Consider the following 17,459-nt stretch of genomic DNA (forward strand, 5'->3'; position numbering starts at 1 on the left):
GGTCTCTGCACGCTGTCCATCGATCTGTCCTTCCTACTGGATAACAGGGCTTTTGCCCCCTATAGGGCAAAGTTGGTAGTGCAGACCCTAGGTGGAAATGCTGTGTTCCTGGAGCTTTAAGGTCAATGACTCCCTCCTACTTCACCCTGGGGGGACCCTTCAGTGCCTTAACCCGCCCCCTTCCCCTTGCACTTTCTATGCCTGGAGGGTTCAACTCTTCCTGCAAGGTTAACTCTCTGCTCTTGAAATCTGCTTGATAGCTGTGACCCTACAGTGAATTACTAGAGTGACCACCACTGTCAAGTTCTCATCTAAAGGGGTGAAGTTTCTATCTGAGGAACTGGAGACCTTTTTTTTTTTTTTTTAAATAAATCTTTTTTATTTTTTTATTTTTTTATTTTATTTTATTTTTGACAGGCAGAGTGGACAGTGAGAGAGAGAGACAGAGAGAGAAAGGTCTTCCCTTGCCGTTGGTTCACCCTCCAATGGCCGCCGCTGCAGCCGGCGCACCGCGCTGATCCGATGGCAGGAGCCAGGATCCAGGTGCTTCTCCTGGTCTCCCATGGGGTGCAGGGCCCAAGCACCTGGGCCATCCTCCACTGCACTCCCGGGCCACAGCAGAGAGCTGGCCTGGAAGAGGGGCAACCGGGACAGAATCCGGCGCCCCGACCGGGACTAGAACCCGGTGTGCCGGCGCCGCTAGGTGGAGGATTAGCCTATTGAGCCACGGCGCCGGCTGGAGACCTTAAATTAACCCTCACCACCATCTAGATGACCGTTTTGTTTTGAGTCTATGGAGGGCACTTAGAAAGGTTATGGGAAAATAGAACTAAAAGCCAAGTTGAAGGGCTGGTACTATGGCTCAGCTACTGCCTGTGACGCAGGCATCCCATGATGGTTCAAGTCCTGGCTGCTCTGCTTCCAGTCCAGCTCCCTGCTAATGCACCTGCAGAGGCAGTGGAAGATGACCCACATTCTTGGGCCCTTGCACCCATGTGGGAGACCAGGATGGAGTTCAGGGTTCCTGGCTTCAGCCTGGTCGGTCCAGACCTGGCTGTTGCAGCCAGTGACTCTCTCTGTTGCTCTGCCTTTCAAATAAATAAATATTTTTAAGCAGTAATAAATAAAAGATAAATTTATTTTGGTATAAAAATATTCTTTTGGAGCAAGTGTTTAGCCTTGCAGTTAAAACAGCTGCATTCCACACCATGGTGTCTGGGTTCAGCTCCTGTCACTGGCTCCTGACTCCAGCTTCCTGCCAGTGTAGACCTGGCACTGAAAACTCAAGAAGCTGGGTGTCTGCCACTCACCTGGGAGATCCGGATTGAGTTCCCAGCTAGCAAGCAACTTTCACCCAGCCTGGCCCCAGCTGCTGTGTGCATTTGGGGGAGTGAACCAGCTTACAGGAGGATTTTCTGTCTTTGTCAGTCCGTCTCTCTGCTGCTCAAGTAAAATAAATAAAAATTTTAAACCCATGCCTAGTCTTTTCATCACATGCATTTTCCATGAAAGTTTGAAGACCCTGTGTACAGACAACTTTAAGTAGAGTGAACCGGTGTATTCCTCATGCCTTCTGTGCAAGATGCACATGAAGGAATGAGGGTTTTCTGGGAGCTGAGGATTTATGCCTTTTGGCTCAGCTGACACGCAGCAGAGCTCTCCCTGTGGGAGCCCAACACCACTATTTGTGGTGTCCGGGAATTCCCTGTTCTTTGTCCTGGCCTCTCATGCACTTTCTGAATTCCCTCTCATTCTGACCTTTTACCCATCTCTTGACCTAATCTGGAGTTTAACACGGCCAGTGCTACCCATGTATTCATTCTGAAGGAGCCCCTGGTGTTTGCCAGGCGCACCATACATTTTTCTCGGTGCTGAGGATAGAGCAGGGGAAAGCAGTAACCCAGCAGCAGTCTCTTGCGTGGTTGATACCTTCTCCAAAGGCAGGTACAGCGTTCCTCTTCCAGGAGGCCTTCCCAGATTCTCCAGTGGGCAAACACACCCCAACACCCCGAGTTCTCCGGATGCTGAGATGCTGCGTGTCTGTGGTTACTTGCATCTGGGTTTCCCCTCCCCAGATGGAGAAGGCAGGAGCTACCCACATCTCACTCATTTTTGTATCTCCAGTGTGTTGGTGTCTCACCTCACCTATGCTGATATCTACTTGCATAAAGATTTTGTGAATAAGTGAACACAGCTTTCAACTGTGTATGATCAGCGCCTCCTCAAAGGCTAGGATTGGATTTAGGGAGGCATTCCTTCTCTTCCTGCCTGCCTCCTTGGTCACGGTGTATTTGTTAAAATGTGGAAATCTAAAAGCATTGCAGAAAGAAAATCGGTGAGGAAATAATGGAGTTGCGTCTACGATGCAGGTGCACTAGAATGTTCTTATTGAGAAGTGCTTTATGCAGCTACGTACCGAAGGGCATACACAGGGTCTGTGCCTACAGAGCGTGCTAACGGAGTGCACCTGTGGGAAAGCCCCCACCACAGTAGAAGCATCTAAGGGCCCCTTCCCTAAGTCGTCTCCTTTATTCCCTCCGGAGGTGCATGCTATTCTGAATTGGGTGTTTATCGTATTCCTGTTTGATTTTTCTGTTTTCACTAGGGGATGCCAAAATCTTTTCCAAAAGAGTAGAACCAACTACATTCCCACCTGTCGGGTAGGGGGATTTCCTTGACCATAGACATCTGTGTTGGCACTTGATAGTGTCACAGGTCTTAATTTCTGTGGCTCTAAAATGATCTGTTATGGTGAGCCCAACGTGCATTTCATTGCTTTTTGATGAAGTTGAGCATCTTTTCCTAAGTTCTCCATTTTTGTTTAATTTGTGAAATAGCTACTTAATGCCTTTCTGATGTAGATTTGTGGTGCTCCTGCATACACCAAATAGTACTGCCATTTTTGCTACTGATTTTTGTCCAGTTTGTAGTTGGTTGGTTTATACATTTTTTGGTGTCCTTTAATGAATTCCCCAGACATACCTCAATTCTGGGCAATATCTCTTAAATAGCTCAGTTTTATGACTCCCTAATAAATCTCCTTCCTTTCAGTCTCTCATACCTGTTCCATCTGCATTTCATTCTAATAGATTGTGGTCAATATTAACTTTCAGACACACTTATCTACCTCAGAGCACTAGCGTGTGATTTCTTCTTCCATATCTCAGAAAAAGTTCTATCCTTTTTTCTTAAGAATCACTGTATTCCTAAAGTTGTACTTATGAAATGCATGAAGTTTGTATTCCTTAAATAAAAGTTTCTTTGGGGAAAAATAGAATCGTTTTTTATTATTTGAAAAGCAGAGTCACAGAGAGAGAGAGAGAGAGAGGAAGAAGGGAGGAGGAGGGGAGGTCTTCCATCTGCTGCTTCACTCCCCAAATGGTCACAACTGCTAGGGCTAGGCCAGGCTGAAGCCAGGAGCTTCTTGCGGGTCTCCCATGTGGGTGCAAGGATCCAAGCACTTGGACCATCTTCTGCTGCTTTCCAGGCCATAGCAGAGAGCTGGATCGGAAGTGGTGCAGCTGGGTCTCAAACCAGAGCCCATATGGGATGCCGGCATTGCAGGGGGGAGGCTTAACCTGCTATACCACAATGCCGGCCCCAAGTTCTAAGTTCTTCAATGGCTGTCTGAACCCACCACAAGTTCCACCGCCAGTGTCTCCCCATGTTTCTGGAACACTATGTTCTGGTGAACTTCTTATATTCCTTCCATCCATTTTGCCTTAATAATTCCCATGGTCCTTCAGGCCTCAGTTTAGGCAGTGTCTAGTATCTGGGGCCTTTCTTGCCATCTCTCTAAGACTGGCTTAGTTACAGTCCTGTTTGAGCCCCTGACTGTCTGTGCAGTCATCTCCCACTGACGTCATCGTCTGTTTACTGTTCTGCCTCCCTGCAGAGTCCTGGAGTCCCCTGAAGGAATCTCCTTTCTCCATGTGATATTCCCTAGAAGCCGTCAGAGCACCTGGCACTTAGTAGACGCTCAATGAATGTTTGTGGCACAAACGAAAGGAGCTGCATCCTCCACTTCAGTGTGGTGCATGCGCGTATTGACTACCTTCCCTGAGATGCTAGAGAAAGAGTTAAAGGGATATTTTAGGGATTTTTTTTCCTTTGTAGTTGAATCTCCGTGTTCAGAGATGGACTTCCTGATTAAGTGTAACTGTCAAGAACTAAGCTGTAATTCTTGCTCCAGACTTTAATATTCAAAAACCACAATTCTCATTCCAGCGCTGTCTGAAACTGGCCATGTGATCATAGAACAGCTGGCTTTTCCAGCCACGAATTTCCATCTCAAAAATAAACGTCCACCCCCTAAAATAAGTTTCAGTTCTGTTCTATCATAACTGATTTCATTGAACAGAATGGTTAAGCTACCTGCACCACAGTTTCAGAGCATTTGCCTACAGCCTACTTCAAATGCGTTTCTCTGAGGCCCACGATACAAGACTTTATGTCCCTATGCCCACACCCTCTCTGTCCACTTGATATGCTGGGTGTAGTGGAGTTGGCTAACAGGTGCCAGGCCAGGGGTTGTTTTTGTTTACTTCATCGATTTGAGCTAAAACACTACTTTTCAGTATGTCCAATTCCCCCTTAATACAGTTGGTCTTGTCGGTAGCACCTGCAAATAAAGTAAAGCTATAAAAGCAGTTTTTCTAAACGAGCAAATGATACAAAGATAGCATGAAAATTTTACTGACCCTTTCGTTCATTTATCACCTGCTGGCAGTGTGTACAGAAGACAAAACTTTAGTTTTACTTTGTGGTTTAATAAGGTCACATTTGTGTCTTGGTGAGACCTGGCTTATAGCTTCATGCACCATAGCTGGTGCTCACCGGTAAGCACGAGTAATAAATCACACAGCACTGGCATCGAAGCTTCTTGAGCTAATGCTTAATTTTTATTGCTGCCGTACCAACTAGGGTAGCTTTTGAATCTGAACTGATCATGAATTTTGCATATCCTTGACATCAGTCTTCTCAAGGCTACCACTTGTACATGTTTTGCTTTTTCACTTCAGGTATATTCAAGACAGCCTAATAAGCCATACATTTAAGAAATAAGCTCCCACAGGAAACTTGTGGCTAGGTGATGTTTGAAACACATGCTCATAACGCTGTCCCCGTAGTGTTGAGTATTTGTGGTAGTGGTAGCCCTGGGAATATTTCCCTTAGTGGCAGAAATCTGGTGTGCCAAGCTCAGTTTATGCTGTCCTTCTCCCACTTTGTTTGTTTGTTTGTTTTTTAAAGATTATTTATGTGAAAGAGTTACACAGAGAGCGAAGGAGAGGCAGAGAGAGAGAGAGAGAGAGGGATCTTCCATCTGCTGGTTCACTCCCTAGTTGGCCACAATGGCCAAAGCTGCACCGATCAGGAGCCAGGAGGTTCTTCCAGGTCTCCCACGTGGGTGCAGGGGCCCAAGCACTTGGGCCGTCTTCTACTGCTTTCCCAGGCCACAGCAGAGAGCTGGATTGGAAGTGGAGCAGCCAGAACTAGAACTGGTGCCCATGTGGGATGCCGGCACTGCAGGCAGTGGCTTCACTGGCTACACAAGAGCGCCAGCCCCCTCCCACTTACTTTTGCCATTGCTTGTGTGGGCCTACAGTCTCTCTGGGTATCAGTTATTTCTCCCTGGAATATGAGGCCTTGGTCTTGCGAGAGGGCACCCTGGTTCAACTCTGCAATACAGTCGAATGACACTTAGTGCAGGCCAGAGATGTCCAAGGTGACAATCTTAGGGCTTTGGAGTGAGGCTTGCTATCCTGCTTCCTACAGCAAATTCAACGTCATTGTTTAGTAAGTCTCTCATGTAGTAGAAGGGCTAGAAGACAGAACAGGTAGCAGACCTGAATGTAAGCAGCACCTCGCTCTGGGCCGTGTTGGAATGTAAGCGTATGGGTCTGTGTGCGTGTGTGTTTTCCTCTGTGGGACGCTGTGCTGTGTAGTGGCTTCTCTGTCTTCAGCATCTTCTCTTCTCACCCTTTCCTGATGGTGAAATGTCAGACCTTGGCAGGGAAGTAAGACAGGTTTTTTTTTTAGTCAAGAACCTTTTTCTAGTGCTCACATTAAGTTACAGGATAGCACAGGAGGGAGCTGGCTTTAGGGGGGACAGGGGAGGCAGTGGAGGTGTTTTCGTGCTTAGGTTGATAAGCCCAGATAACAATTCGTGCAGCAGGTCACATGCCCCAGCTCTTGTACCCACGCGGGCAGGCCTGTGAAGTTCAAAGTTGCTAGAATATTCTCACCACAAGGATTTTATCAACTAAGAGTTTAGACGGCGATCGAGTTGGCATCGCTACCAGCAGTTTCCCAAATTAGATCAAACCGGAGCAGTCTCTTCCCATATCTGGCCCGTGCTGAAGCCTCCTGTGAGGAAAACGCATTCCCCGGGTGCACCTGTCCCTTCTCTAACCTGCCTTTATGTCCCCCCGCAGGACATCGACGGCCAGGCGCTCCTGCTGTTGACTCTTCCGACGGTGCAGGAGTGCATGGAGCTGAAGCTGGGACCTGCTATTAAACTGTGCCATCAGATCGAGAGAGTTAAAGTGGCTTTCTACGCGCAGTATGCCAACTGACTCTGCCTCCCGGGCGGGCGCCCCCGGCCTGGGGGAGGCAGCATTGGCGAAGGTTTTCGGGACTTGCTTTTCCCCAGGATCGGTGAAACGGCACATAACACAAGTATCACCAAAAAAAGCCAGGACTTCCCTCATCCACCAGCTCGTTGACTATTTCCATGTTTCTAAAGCACACCAGAGTCCCACAACAGAAGCTTCTGGCGAGTGCGGATTTAGATTCCGAGTTGTTGGGCCGTGTGGGATATGGAGAGCTGCTTCGTACAGCTACATTTTGCCTTTCTCCACCCCAAACCAGGCAGCTTTCTTTGAACAAGGTGTCCCAAACCGATCCCTGCATTGGTTTGAAAACCAAGACAGGCGCAGTTCTCGTCTTTTCTAACGTGACTGAGGGACACCTTTGCTGGTAGCTTTTGCTATAATCATTCTCAGGCACATTTATAGATACATCTTTCCTATCAACACACGAGTGACTGTAGGTTAGTGCTACACGCTGTCACTGTTTGTCACGGTTTGATCCCGGTGGCAGCTTCTTTCTCCGACACAGCTCCGTGGTGGTTCAGGGTGTCCTTGTAAAAAGATGTGTCAAACCTTCATGCCTTTTAGGAAGGAAGGGGGAGTGGAGGAAGGCTGGCTTCTCATTGCAATGCCATGGTTTTCGGGAGCGATCGAAGCCTAGAACCTCTGTAGGGATGGCTCCATCTGCAGAATTGCAGGCAAGCCTGCAGCTCTCTAATTGAATTGTAACCGCATTGAATGACTCCTTTAGGGAAATGTCCAATTACAGATGGAAGGGGAGAGCATCATTTCAGAGTGCAAGACTGGGAAGAGAGTTTGGAAGAAGTGGATTGCCAGAGCAGCGAGAGAGTCCTCTTCAGCATCCCTCTGTTTAGTCCACCTTGGCTCACCCCATATGCAGTGGGCGTGAGGAGGAGATATGACTGCCCAGTGAGCCCTGGATCTGGGGTCAGCTGGTTCTCTCCCCGGCTTTGCTCATGATGGACTCTGTGGTCTCTTGGGTAACTTCTTGTCGCTCTGGACCTCAGTTCCTATAAAAGGACAGCAGGTGTGGGCACTTGGGAGCCTGGCGGTGAGCACACACTCTCGGGCTTGCAAGGAAAGAGTCCAGATGTGTGGAAGTGAGACAAAGAAGGAGAAAGAGCTATTCCTGCAGCTCACTCTGGCTTTGAGGTTGCTTTCAAAATCTCGGGGGCGGGGGTGGTTTTGTTCGATCCGCTAAGTCCTTTGCAGGAGGTCTGTGGTTCTGAGAATTGGCTGGCCTGTTGTACCAAGCGCTTCACCTGTGAATTCTCATGAGTGACTTCAGTGCGTGCATTGAAATCCAGAGAGACTGCTCTGTTGTAGGCTTTTGACCACGATGACCCTGGTCTTCTCTGGCTGGAGTCTCCACAGTTCCGGCGACATTGTGTTGTTGGCCTCGTTTCCAGCTAGCCACTCCTCTTCTCTGTGACATTTTAAGACTTGATGATTACCTGTTGAACTCTGAAAACTCTGATTACTGATAATCCTTCTCAACATTCCACAATGGTTGGCAGATGAAAACAGGAAACAAGTGTTTTGTGTTTGAGACGTCTCAGTGCCCCCTACAGCCATTGTTGTCGGTGGCTTAACACGGTCGAGTTGTAAGCATTTGGTGAGTGGATCTGCCTGGAGACTTGTGATGGGAAGAGACAGCCGAGACGATGCCTGCCAGCCCCGCTGTGATGATGGAGACGTCTCCAGTGATTCGTGGTGGGCTTGCAATCGGATGCCTTTCTTCTAAGCTATACAGCTTCGTCCTGCCCTCCGCCTCCCACCCCTGCCTTCTCAGCCGCTTGCTTTTGGCCTTAAATGCTGGGTCTTGTGGAGTTAAACTCTGGCAGACGATTGGAAAGGGTATCCATTTCGAGATTTGGCATTTTCCCGGCGCTGACTCTTTCTGATCTTTTCACTGTGGCCTTTTCAAGTGGAGCTATTTCTCTGTTGCATGTGAAATGGGAGTGAGGGAGTGTGGTGGCTACAACGTAACGTTGCACCTGCTGGGCGAATGTCACCTCCTCGTGCCTTTTACCAGGAATGGCATGGAGGAGGCGGTGCTACACCAGAGTGAGAAGATCTTCCGAGGATCTCTGGAGCCCACCCATGGAGCACGAGGACCGCCTACTGGGAGGCCCAGACAGGGCACAGCCACCATAGTTGGGAGTCGCTCTTGTTTCCATGGGGCCAGATGTCCATGGCTGTCCTCAGCCTTCGGCCGTAGCATCTCACCTCCATCTCTGTCTCCAGGGGATCGGTTGCTTCAGCTTTGTGGGGGCCCAGTGAGGAGGAGGAAGGGGCTATACTCCTGGCAGAAGACCCAGCTCTGTAGCCATCATCATGTGTAGGGGGGTTTTATGTGCCCTGTCCCCTGCCCTCTGGGGGCGCTGAGAGGAACTGCACAGCCTAGGAGGTGCTTTTCAGCTGACATTGCTGGCATCTTCCTGAACGTGGATGTCTGCGGATGAACTTGGATGCCTCGGGACTGCGTTCACAGTAGCTATTACACCAGCAGCAGTTCTGTGCGGGACGTGTAAGGTGGTCTTCAGTTTCCCTGTGGGATTCTCTCTTACCAGCTTCCGTCTTAAAGACAAGGCCGCCACCGAGGAGCGCTTTGCTGTGTTGTGTGACCTTCTCGCTGATGGCAGAAAATGTGGATTTTTACACCTGCACTGCAGGACCCACAGAGCCCTAAGCCAAGTGTTTCTTGATCTCAGAACCAGTGAGTGACACCCTCCGTTCCTTCCCCAGGTGGTTCCATTTCTTCTTCATCTCTCCTTGGTCATACTTCAGAACCAGTGTGCTCCTGGGCTGGGTACGCGCGTGCTGCTGCTCTTTACCTCCTAGAACGGGCCGAGCAGACACCTGTCATCCGTGTACCTCGTGTGTAAGCTGAGAAACCGCAATGCCCCCTTGCGTATAGAGACGAGAGCCCCTCACTGCATCCCACTCGCCTCCGGCTCACGGAACCTGGTTCAGCTCCTAGCCACTTGGCTCAGTGTGCACTGTGTTGTCAGTGTCCTGTCCGGGACAGACATGACAAGCCGAACAGGAGCAGGGAACTGTGGCGTTCCAGAGCTTCCGTGCTTTTCAGAGACAGCACCACTTTCCCTCTGACGGGCCTCCATGGCACGGAGAACTCACCTGTCACTTTCCAAATTAGACGGCACGTTGATTCGCTCAGTATTGGAGCGGTACAAACTGGTAGGTCCCTCTGCCTCCTTTGATCCTGTTTGAAAGATCGTTTCGTGTGTCCGCTTTGATTTGATCATCAATAAATTAAAATGATCCAGATCTTCGACACTGCCACCTGTGACCCTTCCTGTGGTCTCTCGGAGGTTGATTTTGATCAGCCTTCTTTCTGAAGGTGGGTCTCGGCTCTCCTAATTGATCTCATGGAATTTTTGAGTATTGCGTGAGGCGAGTGCTGGGATTTGCCTCTCTCTTTTCTCCACACACCCCCTTCTAAGAGCTGTCCTACCTTCGTTTTGGAAGCACGGGGGGTTTTCATACTTATTTTGTAGAACACTCATTTATATTTATTTCTGTATATAGAACTTAAGAACAGTAGTGTTAAATCTTCGTTGTGGTTTGAGCATCATTGCTGCTTCTGGGTTAAGATGGTGAGTCTAGGCTGTAGTAACTCTGTATTCTGTCTTTAGAAAGCTGTGATTGAGTGTGCAATTATTTGAAAGGAAAAATAGTAAATTAAGATATCTGTAGTCTGTAAGAAGGAATCCTTGGAGAGAGAACATACTGCCCTTGTCTTTTTTGGTGCAATAATTTAATAACGATGGAAGGTTATCATAGCAGCTATTACATTTAATGATTCTTCTCTTTGTTAACTGTTGTTCCCTGAAAATTACTCCCTTTCACTTGGTTGGATTTTTAAGTTGATTAATTCTCATGGCTTGTACAACTAGAGTAGTTTACAGATTTCTAAAAGATAGGATACAATTGAATTGTCCGACTCTGACCCACTTAACTTGCCTAAAACTAGTAATCGTTGACATACGATACTGCTATGGGTGTGAGTTCAAAGCCTCTGAAGCTTCGAAGATAAATGACACTCAGAGCTTGAATCTTTCCACCTTACTGGTTTGGTTTTACACAGCTGGGGTGCAGCCCCACTGAGTATGTAGGTCATGTCACGTTACCAAGGCAGAGCAGTGCTTCTGTGAGCCCAAGAGATGCACTGGAAGTTCAAGGACAATCATTAGCAGGAAAGCACCTGATAGTAGGAAAATGGAGGCAAGAAAAAAACGGCAGAAGAAAAGAATCATCTCACTTGTTCCAAATGGGAGCTGGCATGAACCTAGCTGTGGACCTTGAAAGCCCTTTTGCTGTCTTGCATTCCAACTTGAATAGTCTGTATTGGAAATTTGACTCATACCTTGTGTCTGTTTTGGTGCATAAAAGGGAGAAATTGGTGTCTTTGCTTTTGAAATTGGCAGGACGAAGGGCATGCTGTTAGTTTGCTGTAAGATTGTATTCTGTATATATGTTTTCATGTAAATAAATGAAAATCTATATCAGAGTTATATTTTAATTTTTATTCTAAATGAAAAAAAGCCCTTTTTACTTGAAAACAAATTGTAAGCCACATTGTTAATAAAGTCAAAATAAATTCTCTTGTGGTCTTTGTGTTGGATGTTATTAAACATTCAGAGTGTGCGGCGGGGTTATTTTGTGCTGAAATGCGTGGTTCTTGCCGTGTACCACAGAGCACCAGTTGCTAGGTTATAAGTGGTTGTGGCTCTCAGAGTCTGGGTGAGCTTTCAGGGTCACCTCCCAGCTCTGAAGCTTTCTGCTCAAGGAATTTGTATTTATTCTTTGTCTTTAAGACACTACTGTAAATACTGGCATGACTACCTCTCGCCTTCCCATTTTTCAGTCCTTTTAGTTATGCTACAGGTACCCAATGGCTTTCGTAGAAAGACAGGTTTGTTTCTCTGAGAGCCACGATTGAATAGCCGTGCCTACGGTATCATTTCCCCGTCAGTGCCACAGATCTTAGGCATCGGAGCTAAAAGAGGAAAAAACCCTTTGGCGTCCTGCCCCAGTCACACTGGGATCCATAGGCAGAGTGTGCTTTTTTCCCTTCTTGCACCACAACGGTGTGTGTTACCTAACGGCAGAGAAGAGGCGATGGGGGCAGAAAAACACGAGTAGGTGATGGGGGTGGAGGACTGCTGAACAATCTCCCCTGTCTGCAAACCCAGGCGATCCCAAGTATCCATCTTCAAAGACGAGGCTTCTTCCGAAAGTTAATGGAAAAACGGAGTTCAGTGAAAAGTTTATTGGGGTGCAAAAGTTTTGAAATCCAGGCATGGGGTTTTTTTTCCTCATATGCATTTTTCATGAATATTTGAAGAGCCCTTGCATTGTTTTCACCCTGCTGACAATTAAGTGCCAGATACAGAAGTATTGTTTTAGCTTTGGAAACTGCTCCGAACAGCAAAGCTTTAATGATGGAAGCAAAGCCTAAGCGGACAAAGTGGGGACGCACCGTTCATTTTTTTCCAAAATGCACCACAAACAAAAAATTCAGGGTTGATCATTATATTGCCATTTGTAGTTGAAATTCTTTGAGACAAGAAATTTAGAGATAGACTGTATAACAGAGTAAAAGCTGAACACTGTTCCAACTCTTGATTAATTGAATTAATCAAAGCCATATATATATATATATATATATATATATATATATACACACACACACACATTCACATTGCCTCTAAAATACACTTTTCTGTAAGCAAGGCTGTTTGCAGCTTTCAGTTCCCTGGACGCCCCTTGCCCCTTTGTACTGGGAGTGTGCTGTGACAATTTTAAGCCTGTGGAGAGAGCATAATGCTCACTGCAGGTTTCAAAGACTCCATTTAAAAAGTACTGTTTACTAGGACGCGACCTTGGGTGATTCCGTGTGAAGACTGGACATTTTATCAGGGAAGGGAAAATACTACAGCACAAATAGTGGGGCCACAAAGGTCCACCAGGAAATCACTTCTTCAGGAGGTCTTCATGATGTCAGCTCGAGTCCGGACTGTCACCACACACCATTTAACGTAGTTCATGGCTGTGTTTGAAGGTTATCGCTTCGATTCTTTAGTGTCCTTTCACTGACGTGTCTAAATAAAGAGAACTCCTGCTATCCTGAAATCAGAGAAATAAACAAACCGCTGCCACTCTAACTGCCCACCCACCCCTAGAATCCTTTTGCAATGATTATTGCCATCCTTGAATGACTGATGAATCATCCTGATGATTATTGCCATTGCTTGAAATTGTTGAAATGGCAGATGTAATATGGTTAGGTCTTTAATTTAGAAAGTTCATGGGGAAAATGGAGATGAGGGGTGAGTTTATTTTGATGCAAAAATTTTAAAATCCATATACAATATGTACTCAACCGTTTTCTAGGGCCAGCCTTGTGGCCCGTGGGTTAAGCTGCTCCTTGGGATTGGGACATCAGCATCTTGTATAGAATTGCTGGTTTGGGTCCTGACTACGTGGCTTCCAATCCAGATTCCTGTTAATGTGCCTGGGAAGGCAGGAGGAGGTGACCCAAGTCTTTGAACCCTTGCCACCCATGAAGGAGACCAAGGGAGAGTTCCTGGCTCCTGGCTTCTGCCTCACCCGGACCTAGCTTCTGTGGTCATTTGGAGGTGAATCCCTAGAGGAAGATTCATATTCATTCTATCTTGCTTTTTTTCTAAGATTTACTTATTTATTTGAAAAGCATAGTTACATAGAGAGAGAAGGAGAGGCAGAGAGAAGTCTTCCATCCACTGGTTCATTCCCCAAATGGCCACAGCGGCTGGAGCTGTGCCGATCCGAAGCCAGGAGCTTCTTCCTCGGTCTCCCACGCGGGTTCAGGAGCCCAAGGACTTGGGCCATCTTCCACTGTTTTTTCAGGCCATAGCAGAGCTGGATCATAAGTGGAGCAGCCAGGACACAAACCAGCGCCCATGTGGGATGCCGGCACTGCAGGCCGCAGCTTTACCCACTTCACCACAGCATTGGCCCACCTCTCTCTCTCTCTTTCTCCCTTCCTGTCTCTCTGTAGCTCTGCCTCCCAAATGAATAAATACTTTTTAAAAATAACTTAATTTTCTCCAAACTTTGAAATACTCTTGAATGAGAGATGTAGACAGATATGAAACACCAACTAGGAGAAAGTACAAATATCACATGCTTTGCTGGGCTTAAATACTTGTTTTACTGTTTCCCAGGTAACAGAAATGTGTTTTCTTTTCTGTAAAAGGTAGGTAGTAGTCATCCATACGTGACTGACGGGAGGATTGGATCTTAGAGGAAACTTGTGTGAGTCTAAGCAGAAATTTAGTCCATGGCAGATGACCGAGCGTTTCACCAGGTACCATCAGCTCCTAGGCCCTTGGTCCCTTACACATTTTAATGTCCTGGCCACCACTGCAGTTGCCACCTTCACATCCGCATCAGCCCGGGACCTCTGTCACCCAGACCCAGTGCAATGAAACCCTTGGGTGCTGCCCCCACTTCTGTATTCAAAACAAGTACTCACCTGGGACCCAGGAATTGGAAAATTAAAATTTGCCTAAACCCTCCTAATTGGCAGAAAAAGCCCTTTGGCTCAGGCAGATGCACTCCCCAAAACAGAACTATCCATTATATGTCCAGCCTTCTGACCCCTTTCTCAATAATACGGAGAAGACGTTCTGGCATTTCTAGCTTGTTTACTGCAGAAGAGCGTCTGGGAGTCACCGCAGGTAACCGTTGCCCCGGCTCATAGCCATTCCTGGAAGAGTACTGAACGCTGGATCAACAGGCGAGGGCCCAGTGTCATGAGCATTCCCACAGCCAGTCTTAGATCCTGTCCTGCTTGATCTGACACGCATATCTGCCCCCACAAATGTCTACCTCTTGTCTTCCTGTAGACATTGGCCATGTGCTATAATTCCTTCGGTATATGAACTCTGCTCCTGGACCAGAATTTATATTTCCCTGCCCAGGCTGTCCTGAGATCTAAATCCAGTTACTGTCATCGAAGTGATGGTGGGCCAGAGAGAGCTCTATCTTGAGAATGATGTCATTTTGCAAAGCACTTGTATCAAGTTACGTTGTTCTGCAATGGTTCTCTCATGGGTGTGCTACATAAATCAGAACTAGGCTAACACTTCTGCTCTTGTTAGTATCAAGCTCACAAGTACATTGATCATCTTATTTGCACTGCTCCATAGTATTGGTGTCATCATGCCCATTGGACTTGGTTTACAGGAATACTGGCAGAACACATGCTTGTCCAAGGGTGTAAGATAAATCCACCAGTATTTAGGGGCCTGCCATCACAGTGAAGTTGTTGATACTCAGTAGAGAAAATCTGCTGCAGACAGGTTCTGGGTAACTAGGTGAGTATGATGACCTGCTCTCTGGATGTCAACCACTGTCCCTCAGTGATTGTTGCTTATGCATGAACCCCTGCAATGATGAGGCTGGGTCCAACAACATAAACTCCTTCCCAACAAGGCTGATTTAGACACGGTCATAGCTCAGTGTCCAGAGTTCCAACAGCCATGACCCTATTACAATGCACCATCCTTTGGGGAAACCAGACAGCCACCTCATTGCAATGGACATCTTCCATCGTAGTGAGGAAGTGATTTGTCTTTATCAAAACTGATACCTAGGGGCCAGCACTGTGGCATAACAGGTGAAACCACCGCCTGCAGGGCTGGCATCCCATATGGGCACCGGTTCGAGTCCCAGCCGCTTCACTTCTGTTCCAGCTCTCTGCTATGGCCTGGGAAATCAGTGAAGGATGGCCAAGGCCCTTGGGCCCCTGCACCCACATGGAAGACCCAGAGAAGCTCCTGGTTCCTGGCTTTGGATTGGCCCATCTCTGGCTGTTGTGGCCATTTGGGGAGTGAGCCAACAGATGGACGACTTCTCTCTCTGCTTCTTCCTCTCTGTATCTCTGCCTTTAAAATAAATAAATAGGGGCTGGCACTGTGGCGTAGTGGGTAAGGCTGCCACCTGCAGTGCTGGCATCCCATATGGTGCCAGTTTGAGTCTTGGCTGCTCCACTTCCAATCCAGCTCTCTACTATGGCCTGGGAAAGTGGTAGAAGATGGCCCACGTCCTTGGGCCCTTGTACCCATGTGGGAGACCCCGAAGAGGCTCCAGGCTCCTGGCTTTGGATCAGCCCAGTTTCAGCCATTGTGGCCATCTGGAGAGTGAACCATCGGATGAAAGACACCTACCTATCTATCTATCTATCTATCTATATCTCTGCCTCTGCCTCTCTGTAACAACTATGCCTTGAAATAAATACATCTTTAAAATAAATAAATAAATCTTAAAAAAAAAAAACCTGATACCTCTGCTGTTATTAGTTTGAATTCTCTGCCTTCAAAATGTCTATCCTCAAGGCTCACATAGTGCCTGATCCATTGATAAGTTTCCCACATAATATTGCCTCAGGCCAAGAGATCTTTTTTATGGCAAAATGTATTATAATTATTCCTTTACTATAGTTGTAAAAAATTCATGTTACTATGGAGTTTTTTCATATAACGTTGGATTTGATGGTCTTACCATGAACTCCGTCACCCAGAAGCAGCCAGCCTGATTGCCCAGTGCAACTGCTAGGGCAGCCGCTTGGAAACTGCATCTTCTCGGAGTCGGATGCTTTCCTCCTTTCTGCTACATTTGCCTGAGAGTTCAAGGCACAGACAGATACAGATGATGGAAGCAGAACGGGCCTGTCTTACCACTTACTCCCAGTGACTCACTTGTTGACTATTTCCCCTATAGGACCCAGGTTGTCACTGAAATGGAAGCTGTGGCACTACCGTTGGCAGCTAACACCCTCTTATACCAGTGTATCAGGAAGCAAAGAGAACAATGTGCTTTGTTGGCACAAGGAGCTAAGGTTCTTACTGCACTGTGGGGATGGGATGGAGAGTGTCAGAGACCCAGGAGGTTTTATCAGGGCATCTCTTAGTGTCAAGGTGGTCACTGGTCACTGGCCGTGGCCGTGACTGTGTCTGCTCCAGCTCACAAAACAAATCTGTTAGATGAGATAGACAGAGACCTCCAGACCGAAGACAGGCAGGGCCTGCACTATGCTGCTCGTAGGCAGGAGGTAGCTGTAGAAGATGTGATGATTCGATGCCCTTCAGCATCCCTTAGGATTAAGGGAATGGAGTCTCTGGGGGGGGAATGCTGTAGGCAGGCATGCAGGATAAAATCGATCAGGTCTGTGAGCTGGAAGACCAGGCCTCCACCATGCCCTCTGTGTGACCTCATACCCCTACCTGACCACACCTGTGCGTCCACCCGCCGATCAGACTAATTAACCACTCCCCTTTGGAAATGGATTAAAGGCCTGGAGCACAGAGGGCCAGCCCCTTTATTTTCCTTCACTGCCCCGGGCCTTTGTGGCACATGGCCTTTGGGCACCCGCCCCATGCTTTCTGGCCTGTGTGCTCCTCCACATGGCTGGCTCCTGGTGCTCAGTGTGAGTCCAGATTTCCCTTTCTCTTTTAGATAGAGCCCTCATTCTCCTATGCATTTTTCAAAAGTTTAAAAACTTGGGGCAGGTGCTGTGGCATAGTGGTTAAAGCCGCACCACATGCAGTGCCAGCATCCCATATGGGCTCCGGTTCGTGCCCCTGCTGCTCCTCTTCTATCCAGCTCTCTGCTATGGTCTGGGAAAGCAGTAGAAGATGGCCCAAGTGCTTGGGTCCCTGCATGCATGTGGGAGACCCAGAAGAGGCTCATGGCTCCTGGCTCCTGGCTTCAGATCAATGCAGCTCTGGCCATCACAGCCAACTGGGGAGTGAACCAGTGGATGGAAGACTTCTGTGT

The 17,459-nt window shown here is 47.5% G+C and overlaps 1 protein-coding gene across 14 annotated transcripts in view; it reads left to right on the forward strand.

Annotated features, from left to right (window-relative positions):
• Window positions 1-11,238, forward strand: part of SFMBT2 (Scm like with four mbt domains 2) — a 261,092-nt gene extending 249,854 nt beyond the window's left edge. For all 14 annotated transcript variants that reach the window (XM_051821572.2, XM_051821569.2, XM_008268056.4 and 11 more), the window contains exon 21: window positions 6,435-11,238. In XM_051821572.2, the coding sequence (XP_051677532.2) occupies window positions 6,435-6,575 (141 nt within the window). In that variant the 3' untranslated portion in view covers window positions 6,576-11,238. The remainder of the gene's footprint in view (window positions 1-6,434) is intronic.
• The last annotated feature ends 6,221 nt before the right edge of the window (window positions 11,239-17,459 follow it).

Source organism: Oryctolagus cuniculus, chromosome 13 (genome assembly GCF_964237555.1).
Source record: "Oryctolagus cuniculus chromosome 13, mOryCun1.1, whole genome shotgun sequence".
NCBI lineage: Eukaryota > Metazoa > Chordata > Mammalia > Lagomorpha > Leporidae > Oryctolagus > Oryctolagus cuniculus.